Source organism: Phyllobates terribilis, unplaced genomic scaffold (genome assembly GCF_046119375.1).
Source record: "Phyllobates terribilis strain yellow unplaced genomic scaffold, ASM4611937v1 Scaffold_3__8_contigs__length_932513732, whole genome shotgun sequence".
In the NCBI taxonomy this organism is placed as follows: Eukaryota; Metazoa; Chordata; class Amphibia; order Anura; family Dendrobatidae; genus Phyllobates; species Phyllobates terribilis.
In genome coordinates this window covers 28,700,732-28,713,647 of record NW_027362763.1, presented here as the reverse complement: position 1 = coordinate 28,713,647, position 12,916 = coordinate 28,700,732, and the positions used below count along the sequence as shown (strand labels likewise).

Sequence of the window (12,916 nt, the reverse complement as noted above, 5' to 3'; positions counted from 1 at the left end):
CTGACACAGGACCGTAAATCGCTTCTGCAGTGTGTAGCGGTGCCGTGAGAAAGGTCACCAGAGTTCATAGCTGATGAACCCGGTCACCTCACTTAAGGCACCAGTGAGGGAGCAAAGCCAGGGATTCCCAGGACAGGTGAGTAGCAGAAGTAATACAAATACAGCACCAGAACCAAGCACATATCTTAAATACAGCACCATGACAATGATCAGAACATAAATATAGTACCAGAACTCAGATCACTAATGCAAAGAAACATTCCAACAGCATCATCATAAAGGACACCCAATATGTTCTGCTGCAGCAGTCCAACCACCCATGATCCCCTACAGACGTCATGTCACCTATTTAGGAATTAAAAGTGGATAACATGAGTGTATTATTGTAGAAACACAGGCTTATTAGGTGTAATGTAAGTTATAGGAAATTCTAATACAGATATTTCCTTCTGTATAATCCATTCTATACGTTTTGTATTTTGCAGGATGAACTTGTCAGCCTGTAAAGTAACGTCTGGATTTTTGAAGGCCATTTATGTCAAAATATCAGTTATGTCTCATTCTCCTGTGCGGTCAACACCGTAACTTATTTCATCTCCTTATTGCACAAAGGTCTTCATAAGTATTTTTGAAATAATTGTGAAAGGAACTTCCCTGTTTTTATCTGCCCAGTGTGTATATAAGGCTCCTGTAATATCACGTCACCTGGTAAGTGATCCCACCATAAGTCTAGGTAGACGATACATAATAACCTGTTGTGTCTCCTTCCGTTTGGCTTCACATCGGCTCTTCCATTGGTTCAGGTGAGAAGCACTTTTTCCCCTTTTCTCATTGATGTTTGTTAAGGGCAGTTAATATTTGTTACTTGCTTATTCCTCTGCACCGCACCAATGTCTCAAGTAGAGACTGTCAGGGGACATCGGCAGCAGAACTGTGCAGAGGAACAGCGGGGTCCAGTAGGTGAATGTTTTTTTTTAAATTTAAACCAACATTGTCTAATTGATCATAGACAATTTAGTATTGGACAACCCCTTTACTTGGAACTGGTAATATTAAACAGTGGCCGCTCTCTCTCCTGTAGAGTGTAAGCTCTTATGATCAGTGGGGTCCTCTCTCTCCTGTAGAGTGTAAGCTCTTATGATCAGTGGGGTCCTCTCTATCTCCTGTAGAGTGTAAGGTCTTATGGTTAGTGGGGTCCTCTCTCTCCTGTAGAGTGTAAGCTCTTATGATCAGTGGGGTCCTCTCTATCTCCTGTAGAGTGTAAGCTCTTATGGTCAGTGGGGTCCTCTCTCTCCTGTAGAGTGTAAGCTCTTATGGTCAGCGGGTTCCTCTCTCTCCTGTAGAGTGTAAGCTCTTATGATCAGTGGGGTCCTCTCTATCTCCTGTAGAGTGTAAGGTCTTATGGTTAGTGGGGTCCTCTCTCTCCTGTAGAGTGTAAGCTCTTATGGTCAGCAGGGTCCTATCTCTCCTGTAGAGTGTAAGCTCTTATGGTCAGCGGGTTCCTCTCTCTCCTGTAGAGTGTAAGCTCTTATGATCAGTGGGGTCCTCTCTATCTCCTGTAGAGTGTAAGGTCTTATGATCAGTGGGTTCCTTTCTCCCCTGTAGAGTGTAAGCTCTTATGGTCAGCGGGGTCCTCTCTCTCTCCTGTACAGTGTAAGCTCTTATGATCAGTGGGGTCCTCTCTATCTCCTGTAGAGTGTAAGGTCTTATGGTTAGTGGGGTCCTCTCTCTCCTGTAGAGTGTAAGCTCTTATAGTCAGCAGGGTCCTATCTCTCCTGTAGAGTGTAAGCTCTTATGGTCAGCGGGTTCCTCTCTCTCCTGTAGAGTGTAAGCTCTTATGATCAGTGGGGTCCTCTCTATCTCCTGTAGAGTGTAAGGTCTTATGGTTAGTGGGGTCCTCTCTCTCCTGTAGAGTGTAAGCTCTTATGGTCAGCAGGGTCCTATCTCTCCTGTAGAGTGTTAGCTCTTATGGTCAGCGGGTTCCTCTCTCTCCTGTAGAGTGTAAGCTCTTATGATCAGTGGGGTCCTCTCTATCTCCTGTAGAGTGTAAGCTCTTATGGTCAGCGGGTTCCTCTCTCCCCTGTAGAGTGTAAGCTCTTATGGTCAGCGGGGTCCTCTCTCTCTCCTGTAAAGTGTAAGCTCTTATGGTCAGTGGGGTCCTCTCTCTCTCCTGTAGAGTGTAAACTCTTATGGTCAGTGGGGTCCTCTCTCTCTCCTGTAGAGTGTAAGCTCTTATGGTCAGCCGGTTCCTCTCTCCCCTGTAGAGTGTAAGCTCTTATGGTCAGTGGGGTCCTCTCCCCTGTAGAGTGTAAGCTCTTATGGTCAGTGGGGTCCTCTCTCCTGTAGAGTGTAATCTCTTATGGTCAGTGGGGTCCTCTCTCTCTCCTGTAGAGTGTAATCTCTTATGGTCAGTGGGGTCCTCTCTCCCCTGTAGAGTGTAAGCTCTTATGGTCAGCGGGGTCCTCTCTCTCTCCTGTAAAGTGTAAGCTCTTATGGTCAGCGAGGTCCTCTCTCTCTCCTGTAGAGTGTAAACTCTTATGGTCAGTGGGGTCCTCTCTCTCTCCTGTAGAGTGTAAGCTCTTATGGTCAGCCGGTTCCTCTCTCCCCCGTAGAGTGTAAGCTCTTATGGTCAGTGGGGTCCTCTCCCCTGTAGAGTGTAAGCTCTTATGGTCAGTGGGGTCCTCTCTCCTGTAGAGTGTAATCTCTTATGGTCAGTGGGGTCCTCTCTCTCTCCTGTAGAGTGTAATCTCTTATGGTCAGTGGGGTCCTCTCTCCCCTGTAGAGTGTAAGCTCTTATGGTCAGCGGGGTCCTCTCTCTCTCCTGTAGAGTGTAAGCTCTTATGGTCAGTGGGGTCCTCTCTCTCTCCTGTAGAGTGTAATCTCTTATGGTCAGTGGGGTCCTCTCTCTCCTGTAGAGTGTAAGCTCTTATGGTCAGCGGGGTCCTCTCTCTCTCCTGTAGAGTGTAAGCTCTTATGGTCAGTGGGGTCCTCTCTCTCTCCTGTAGAGTGTAATCTCTTATGGTCAGTGGGGTCCTCTCTCTCCTGTAGAGTGTAAGCTCTTATGGTCAGCGGGGTCCTCTCTCTCTCCTCTAGAGTGTAAGCTCTTATGGTCAGCTGGGTCCTCTCTCTCTCTCTCCTCTCCTTGAGATTTGAATGAATTCATTCACCGTAAATCGAATTTTGGGTAAAAATTCAATTGGCAAATTTGAATCTGCAATGATCCGCTCATCTCTACTGGAGAGCCGTATTAACCAGAGAGGCGTTTTGGATCTTCAGTCAGATCCACTTTCATTTGGATGAAATCTATTTAGGGATATGATACATTATTATTGTTGCGGCTAAAGGTTTTTAAGTTGAGATGTTTTTTTTATGTGACTTGATTTTATCAACCTCAGTTGATTTGCTGTGTTTGACTTATCTACCAATTAACCATGTATTTTAAACCACTCCTTCACCTTTCTTATATCACTCACAAAACTTTTCAGCAGTTCGAGCCAAGCTGTGATCACTATTTAATTGTGTGCCAGATGATGGAAATTCCAACAGCAACAATAGATATGAGGATTAGTGATGAGCGAGCACTAAAATGCTCGGGTGCTCGTTGCTCGGGGCGAGCACATTGGAATACTCGGGCTCTCGACCCGAGCAACGAGCCCAATGTAAGTCTATGGGAAACTCGAGCATTTTTCAGGCTGCCCCCCCAGTGGTCTGCAGAGAGCCTAAAAATTACCCAAATCGATGGGAACAGTGCTCAAATGACATGGGAACAGCATGGGGAAGACCCCTGGGAGCATCTCTGACTCCCAGGTCACTGCTGTTAACAACGTTGTCAGAGTATTACGCCACTTTTACGGACTCACAATAAAACATACAAAAACAAAACCAAAATGGATTTTCCTGGGAAATATGTTAAGGAACATCCTTTCCATGACATGTACAATGTATATAAAGCAAAATAAATAACCAAAAACAAAAGTACTCCTCCACACCTTGGGCTATGTTCACACGTAGCATTTTTGATGTGTTTTTGCACTTTTGCATTGCTTTCAACAAAGACAAATGCATTCACCAGGAAATGTCATTTTAACATTTTACAACCTTATCTGACCATGTGCTGTGTGAGATATCATCAGACACATTCATACAGTGCTGAAAAGACATGGGAACAGCATGGGGAAGACCCCTGGAAGCATCTCTGACACCCAGCTCACTGCCTAAAAGTGTGCCCATCATAAGTGATCCTTGGCGCATGTGAAGATGCCTCCCGCCATGCACCTGTCGTTGCAGACTTGCAACACTCACTGTCCACGTCCTTGTCCCAGTGCAGCGTTCAGTTGTCCCTACCCCATTCCTTGGAATGTAAGCGCAAGTATGCAGGCAGCCACCGACCCACCCACAGGCTGCAATACTATACTGCCAAATTTTTGACAGCTGCTTGCACTTGAAATGTGGCCTTTTAGGCTCGTGGAGGCGGAAGCTTTCCATAACCTCATGCCGGCGGCGGCCGGGTGTCCATACTCGGTCCCCAGCCGCCACTGTTTCTCCCTGTGACGCCTCCGCCTTCCACAAGCACAGGTCCCACAACCTTACCCGTGCCCTCCCCAGTGCACTTACTGGGAAGGACCGCCTAACCACAAACACATGGACAGGTGAATGTGACCAGGGACGGTACGGAGCCAGTCCACAGCTTTTTTTGCTGAGAGTTGTATTTAGCTCGGTGAAAGGACTGGCATAGAGGGAAACTGTATCTACTCCGGCTGTCATTTCTCTGTCTCCAGGTTCCGCCCATTGTCACACACGACCATGCCTGGTTGTATGTTCAGCGGTGAGAGCCACAGATCAGGCTGCTGTGTTACAGCTTTCAACAACTCTGCAGCGCTGGGCGATTTGTCAATTAAGCATTAAGCATGCTATCTTCAGCACAGCCTGTTGCCGCTTGGCCAAGGTAATGCTGCAGTGCTGTCAGCTTTTGACTGATGTGGTCATTTCGGAGATGGAGGAGGAGGTGCATGAGCTGAACAATGTGATTACATTGAAGTTAAATTGGTGACGCTGCTTTTTATACTAAAAAAAGATCCTATTGTTTTGTTTTTTTTACGTTATTTTTTAAGACAAATGCATTCACCGGGAAATGTCATTTTAACATTTTACAACCTTGTCTGGCCATGCGGTGTGTGACACATCATCAGACACATCCTGTTTTATTTATGATGGAGGGACTCTGAAACTCATAAAGCCTATTTTTCTAGGGACATCAGATGGCCCTTACTATTCTTAAAAGGCCAGCATTAGGCCCTAGCTATTGTTAGAGAGCCATCAGCCGGCTATGCTTTGTTGTTCCCGTTATTAACAAGTGGGTCTCCTATATTGGTAATGCCCATGCTGTGACTGCAAGGGCTGCCAAAATTTTGGAAAAACCCCACTAAGAATTTAAAGACACACAGAGCAGGGCCACAGTAACGACAAATTCCCATTAGAAAGGAGAGAGTGTCCCATTGTGTTTGCCTATGCAGTGAATGCAAGGGCTGCCAAAAATTTGGAGGCACTTCAATGACCCTTGGAAGAGACGTGGAGGAGGGCCTCATAAAAAAATGTTCCCATTAGAAAGGAGCGGGCCTCCTATACTTGTAATGCCCATGCAGTATGGGCTGACAAACATTTACCCCTGGGGGGTATACATGAACATACTGTATAAAAATTTTTTTTTACGGGCATCATAAAAACCCTTTAAAAAAATTATGTGGGTGTTGCATCACGGACCACGGTCACCCTGGTGATATGGTGGTGGAGAATGAGGATGAGGAGAAGGAGGAGGACAAGAGCAAATAGCTAAAATAAGGAAGGGTATACCCATGTGTGGGTGTGAATAGGTGCATGGGAATACACCTCCCAAGAAAAGACACTGGATTTGAGTTTATGTTACGCTGCTATCATTCGGTGGTGTTGAGAAGTCTGGCCCAATCCAGTCCTTGTTCATTTTTAAGAGTCAGCCTGTCAGCATTTTCAGTTGACAGGCAGATGCGCTTATCAGTTATAATTCCACCAGCGGCACTAAAAACCCGCTCTGATAAAACGCTGGCGGCAGGGCAGGCCAGGACCTCCAAGGCATAAGAGCCAGTTCATTCCACGAATCCAGCTTGGATACCCAATAAATATAAGGCACAGTGGAATCATGGAGGACGTTGGTACGGTCGGCAAGGTACTCCCTCAGCATCTTCCCAAACTTTGCACTCCTTGTGAGAGTACCCCGCGCCTCAGGGCCTGTGCGATGGGAGGGTCTGAGAAAACTCTCCCAGAACATTGACAGTGTTTTTCTGCCTCTGCTGGATTGGAGTTGTGTCTCTCTCGCCTGTACGCCTTGGTTGGGCAACGAACTGTGACCTCTGCCACCAGCGTGTTCAGATGGGAATTTTTTTAATAGTTCCGCAACAAGGGTCTTCTGGTACAGCCACATTTTTGTAGACCTGTCCACCTCAGGAATAAGAGATAGAAAGTTCTCCTTGTAGCGCGGGTCTAGAAGTGTACACGACACATTTAGTGGGCACCGCTCAATGATTGGCTATAAAAAAATTGTTTGTTTTTAACAAAGGGGTGCTACAGTAAACCCACGCTGAGAATCAATTGGTATACAGAAGAGAAAAGGGAATAGGGCAAACAAAGATCATGCACTCCCAAATGTAATGCAAAATATCAAAAAGTTTTTATTAATAATACATCAACAATACAAAAAACAGCCAAGTTTTTTTTTTAAAAAAAACACTTAAAACAGAACCTGTGTAGAAAATTTTCAGATACAAGAGGTATGGGAAAATAACCCAGCAATGCAGAAAACCCCTAAACTTTGTAGGTACTGTGAAAAGTCAAGTATTTATTGAGTCCAGATAGAAAACAATACCTTAGGTCACTGACCACTGGATCAATATATTAATAAACAATCAATATTTGCGGTAAAAAACGTGACCTTGGCAGATGAAAGCATTATATGTAGGATCAATGCATATAGTTACCTACAAAGTGAGTGGACCCAACGCGTGTCGCTGCTCACCGGGTGCATGATATATAAGCTACATGGTTGCAATGTCCACGTATCTCACTCATCCTCTGGCGCTCCATAGACTTCCATAACTGCTGTTGGTCCCCACCTCGACCCCTTGTTCTAAACCTGAATTGACTGTAGGTCCTTCCTACAGGAAATATTTGGCCGTTGGTCCTTGTCCTTTGTCCATTGTGCTTTTGTGATTCCTGGTTCTCACCTTGACTCTTTTGGTTGTTTCGCCTATATACATAGTCCTCAGGGACTGCCGTAGTCAGGGAACCATTAGTAAGGGGATATATTTTATCAGTATAAGTATGTGCATATGAATTTCTAGGCGTTGATTGAGAGTTTAGAAATCATTTTGTAGAAGTTTATGCTAAAAGGCAGGAAGTTCATTGGGGGAGGTCGATGGACTTGGAGTTCTTCACCACACCCCCAACGCACTTTCAGACTCATTAGCCTTTACTTTCAGAACTTGATTTTTCAGCACTGGAGCAACACGTTTGGGTCATGCAGGTATCGATTAACTTGTATTTCAGAGACATACACGGACCTGTGTAGTAACTTGATGACAGATTCCCTTTCACAGGCTTTAATGTGCTTCATATATAAATGTGAGAGGCCTATTTACCAGAATTATTTGATGATTTTCAGGATGAAGCTTCTTTTCCTCATTGTCCTCGCCTGGATGGTGTCTGACGGAGCTTCTACAGGTTCAGTACACTTCTTTCTTTACACTTTATAACAATGGATGATGTGATTACATACTGGCAACTCCATGAATAAGGGAAGAGTTTTCTAACTTCCGGAGACGCAGGCAAATCTCACAGCGCACGCACTGCACACTTTTAGGATTCTCCCTTGCACAAGTATGAGATTTGTATACTTCTGGCCACATTCCGACTAGACGTGTCCTGCCTCGCTCAATTAATTTTCATAGAGTGAGACCATGTTAGTCTAGTCGGCAAGTGACCATATGTATGCACATCACCGGCACGAGAGAATCCTGACAGCGTCCGCACCCTGTGAGAATTCAGAAGTCTGCAGTCACATAGAATGACTGCAGACTCATCAGTGCTCCGATAATGCTCCTAACGGAAATAAAAACAAGAAAATTAGTATCACAAAAAAAAAATTTACATCCAGGTACCTGATAGAAGACGTTGTCTCTGGACTCGTTCTCTTTCTTTTCTTCTTCATCTTGTCCAGACGCCATGATGACTTTTCTCATCCGCAGCTCGACTCTGCAGACTTCCATCTTCTCCGGTCTTCTGCAGCACATCCCGACAAGATGCCCTGAAAGATAGCAGTGTCATTATAATGCTCCTGAATATAAATATCTTCCCTATGCTGAGCCCCTGAATAAATAATTGCCCCTCACTATATTCCCTGCACAAAATATCACCCCCATACAGTCCCCCTTATAGTACATGCCCTCCACATTGCCCTCTCCTTTCCATATTGGGCCCCTCTTCACACTGTCCTCTCACACTGGATCCCCCCAATAGGGCCCAGTCTCTGTACTGTGCCCCCTCATCACACTCCTCCTCTTTGGTACACTGTCCCCCCATGCTATCCCCCACACTACCCAGTCTCTATTCTGTGCCCACTCACACTTTTCTTCCCACATACTATCTCCTCATACTATTCCCCTCAATAGTCTCCTCACATATTTACCCTCTCGCTTTCTATACTGCCTCCTCACACATCACCCGACTCCCCATACTGTGTCTGCACACATCCCATCACCCTCACTCCCCATACTATATCACCATACATTTTCCCCTTGCTCCTAATACTATGCCCACACCCATACCCCTACTCACCATACTATGTCTGCACCAATCCCCCCATACAAGTCTCCCATCTCACCCATTGCTCCTCATATTGTGTCTTCAAATTTCTCCCGCTCCCCATATTGTGTCTGCACCTGTCCCTTCTTTGCTCCCCAAACTTGTATCCTCAAATCATCCCCCGTTACACTAAATCTCCCCCACCACAGTAAATACACCCCCACAAACGCAGTACATACCGACCCCAAGCAGCAAATACCCCTCCACACATGCAGTAAATACACCCCCAAAGCAGTGAATACCCCCCCTGCAGTAAATACACCCCAGGCAGTAAATACACCCCTGCAGTTCTTATATCCCCCCTGCTTGAAATACACCCCCTGCAGAGAATACACACCCCCTGCAGAGAATACACCCCCTGCATTAAATACACCCCCCTGAAGTGAATACCCCCCTGCATTAAATACACCCTCCCTGCGGTGAATACACCCTCTGCATTAAATACACCCCCTTGCAGTAAATAAACCCCCCTGCAGTAATTATACCCCCATCTTCGATGTCTTCAGTTCTTTAGCAAACAACACTTACCACTATTCGCACCATGACAGCCAGCTCAGAGAACTGACGACTTTCAGTCCGGGGGCGGCAGAATGCATCTGTGGAGCCCAGGGCATGGGGACTACTCGGCGCCCGGGCCTTGATGCCTGGTCTTGGGGGATGTCGCGGTGGTCAGCTCCCGGGCCTGTACCCTGGGGTCTCTCTTAAAAAAGGGGTGGAAATAGATATGTCAAAGTTCGTGACGCCACCTGTGGTGTTTGTTGAGGATCACCAGCACTGCAGCAGTCCACTGAGGCCGGTGTTGTGGCAGCTTAGATGGTATCGCTCCCCACAGGTGGAGCAGGGTCTCAGGGCAGCGTAGGAGGGGAGATGCAGGACAAAGGGGACCCAGCCGGGTCAGAGCAAGAAGAGGAAGCACACACGAAAGTCACTTCTGTACCTTTACTGGTGTTAGTTCAGGCACATCCCGGAGCACTGTAGGGTGAGGGGTGCACGTCCGGATTCTCCCCAGTGAGCAGGTATAAGGCCTCCTGTTTCTTGCCTCTCTGTAGTAAGTTTCTGACGTGCCTGGAGCTAGGCCTAACTTGGTTTCTGTCCTGCACCAGCTGATCTTGTGGTACGGCCTTCTCTTGGAGAGCACTCTCCCTGCTTGCGGGGCCTGCGTGACTCCACTCCTGGCTCTGTTACGTATCAGTTCTTGGGTGATCCTGGGGACCTGAAGTCTTCCAGGAGCTCCGGTTGTCTCTACAGGGGATATAGGGCCCTGTAGACTCGGACCCAGCGTCCGGTAGATGCTTTCTGAGGTGAGCTGGTAAAGCTCCTCTGCCCCCAATGCTACTCACTCCTCTAGCCTTCAGCCTACTCGGGGCCCTCGCTAGGCTATACACACTGGCAGTTAGCTGGCTGCCTCTTCTGACGCTTTCTGAGCGTCGGCCACGCTCCTAGCTCACTAACCTGAGCTCTGTAGACTCACTGTGAACTGTCCTGGAGCAGACTGAGCTCCACTGCAGACTGACCTGTTTCTGTGTCTCACTCTTCAGGAACTGAACTAGACTGTTCTCTGTTCTGTCTCAACTCACTTCCTGAGGAGAACTGAACTGAGTTCTGTTCTGCTCTGTTCTCTAGCAGACTAACAGACTGACTGCCTAACTCCACCCTCCATATTTATATCCCTATCCGAGCTCCCTCTGGTGGTCTGAGGTAGGGTGGAGGTGTGTGTATGCTCTGAGGGCCTCTTGTGAAGAAATCCTTTAATGTACCACTCTAGGATCTGTGGCACCATTGCGCAGGGCGCCACACATCCGCCGGGGAAGACAGGGATGAGGAGGAGATGTAGGGCGGTGCAGTGCTGTGGAAAGGACGGGTAGGTGGTAGACAGAGATGAGGAGGAGATATAGGGGGGTGCAGCACTGTGGAGAGGATGGGTAATGTGGTAGACAGTGATGAGGAGGAGATATAGGGCGGTGCAGCACTGTGGAGAGGATGAATAGGGAGGTAGACAGAGATGAGGAGGAGATGTAGAGTGGTGCAGCACTGTGGAGAGGATAGGTAGGGTGGTAGACAGATATGAGGAGGAGATGTAGGTGGTGCAGCACTGTGGAGAGGACTGGTAGGTGGTAGACAGAGATGAGGAGTTGATGTAGGGAGGTGCAGCACTGTGGAGAGGACGGGTAGGGTGGTAGACAGAGATGAGGAGGAGATGTAGGGCGGTGCAGCACTGTGGAGAGGACGGGTAGGGTGGTAGACAGAGATGAGGTGGAGATGTAGGTGGTGCAGCACTATGGAGAGGACGGGAAGGGTGGTAAACAGAGATGAGGAGTTGATGTAGGGCGGTTCAGCACTGTGGAAAGTACGGGTAGGGTCGTAGACAGAGATGAGGAGGAGATGTAGGGGGATGCAGCAATGTGGAGAGGATGGGTAATGTGGTAGACAGTGATGAGGAGGAGATGTAGGGGGGTGCAGCACTGTGGAGAGGATGGGTAGGATGGTAGACAGAGATAAGGAGGAGATGTAGGGTGGTGCAGCACTGTGTAGAGGACAGGTAGGGTGGTAGACAGAGATGAGGGAGGAGATGTATTGAAGTGCAGCATTGTGGAGAGGATGGGTAGGGTGGTAAACAGAGATGAGAAGTAGATGTAGGGAGGTGCAGCTCTGTGGAGAGGACAAGTAGGGTGGTAGACAGAGATGAGGAGGAGATGTAGGTGGTCCATCATTGTGGAGAGGACGGGTAGGGAGGTAGACAGAGATGAGGAGGAGATGTAGGGTGGTGCAGCACTGTGGAGAGGACGTGTAGGGTGGTAGACAGAGATGAGGAGTTGATGTAGGGAGGTGCAGCACTGTGGAGAGGACAGGTAGGGTGGTAGACAGAGATGAGGGAGGAGATGTAGGGGGATGCAGCACTGTGGACAGGATGGGTAACGTGGTAGACAGTGATGAGAAGGAGATGTAGGGGGGTGCAGCACTGTGGAGAGGATGGGTAGGATAGTAGACAGAGATAAGGAGGAGATGTAGGGGGGTGCAGCACTGTGGAGAGGACAGGTAGGGTGGTAGACAGAGATGAGGGAGGAGATGTATTGAAGTGCAGCATTGTGGAGAGGATGGGTAGGGTGGTAGACAGAGATGAGGAGGAGATGTAGGTGGTGCAGCACTGTGGAGAGGACGGGTAGGGTGGTAGACAGAGATGAGGAGGAGATGTAGGGCGGTGCAGCACTGTGAAGAGGACGGGTAGGGTGGTAGACAGAGATGAGGAGGAGATGTAGGTGGTGCAGCACTGTGGAGAGGACGGGTAGGGTGGTAGACAGAGATGAGGAGGAGATGTAGGGCGGTGCAGCACTGTGAAGAGGACGGATAGGGTGGTCGACAGAGATGAGGAGGAGATGTAGGGCAGTGCAGCACTGTGTAGAGGACAGGTAGGATGGTAGACAGAGATGAGGGAGGAGATGTAGTGAAGTGCAGCATTGTGGAGAGGATGGGTAGGGTGGTCGACAGAGATGAGGAGTAGATGTAGGGAGGTGCAGCACTGTGGAGAGGACAAGTAGGGTGGTAGAGAGAGATGAGAAGGAGATGTAGGTGGTGCATCAATGTGGAGAGGACGGGTAAGGTGGTAGACAGAGATGAGGAGGAGATGTAGGGCGGTGCAGCACTGTGGAGAGGACTGGTAGGGTAGTAGACAGAGATGAGGAGGAGATGTAGGGCGGTGCAGCACTGTGGAGAGGACGGGTAGGGTGGTAGACAGAGATGAGGAGGAGATGTAGGTGGTGCAGCACTGTGTAGAGGACAGGTAGAGTGGTAGACAGAGATGAGGGAGGAGATGTAGTGAAGTGCAGCATTGTGGAGATGATGGGTAGGGTGGTAGACAGAGATGAGGAGTAGATGTAGGGGGGTGCAGCACTGTGGAGAGGATGGGTAACGTGGTAGACAGTGATGAGGAGGAGATGTAGGGTGGTGCAGCACTGTGGAGAGGATGGGTAGGGTGGTAGACAGAGATAAGGAGGAGATGTAAGGCGGTGCAGCACTGTGTAGAGGGCAG

At 48.2% G+C, this 12,916-nt stretch overlaps 1 protein-coding gene across 1 annotated transcript in view; it reads left to right on the top strand.

Moving 5' to 3' along the window:
• The window catches only part of LOC141258738 (fucolectin-like), a 48,003-nt gene that overhangs the window by 9,234 nt on the left and 25,853 nt on the right, over positions 1 to 12,916 (top strand). The window contains exon 2 of the mRNA XM_073673793.1: positions 7,691 to 7,749. Within this exon, the coding sequence (XP_073529894.1) occupies positions 7,692 to 7,749 (58 nt within the window). The 5' untranslated portion in view covers position 7,691. The remainder of the gene's footprint in view (positions 1 to 7,690; positions 7,750 to 12,916) is intronic.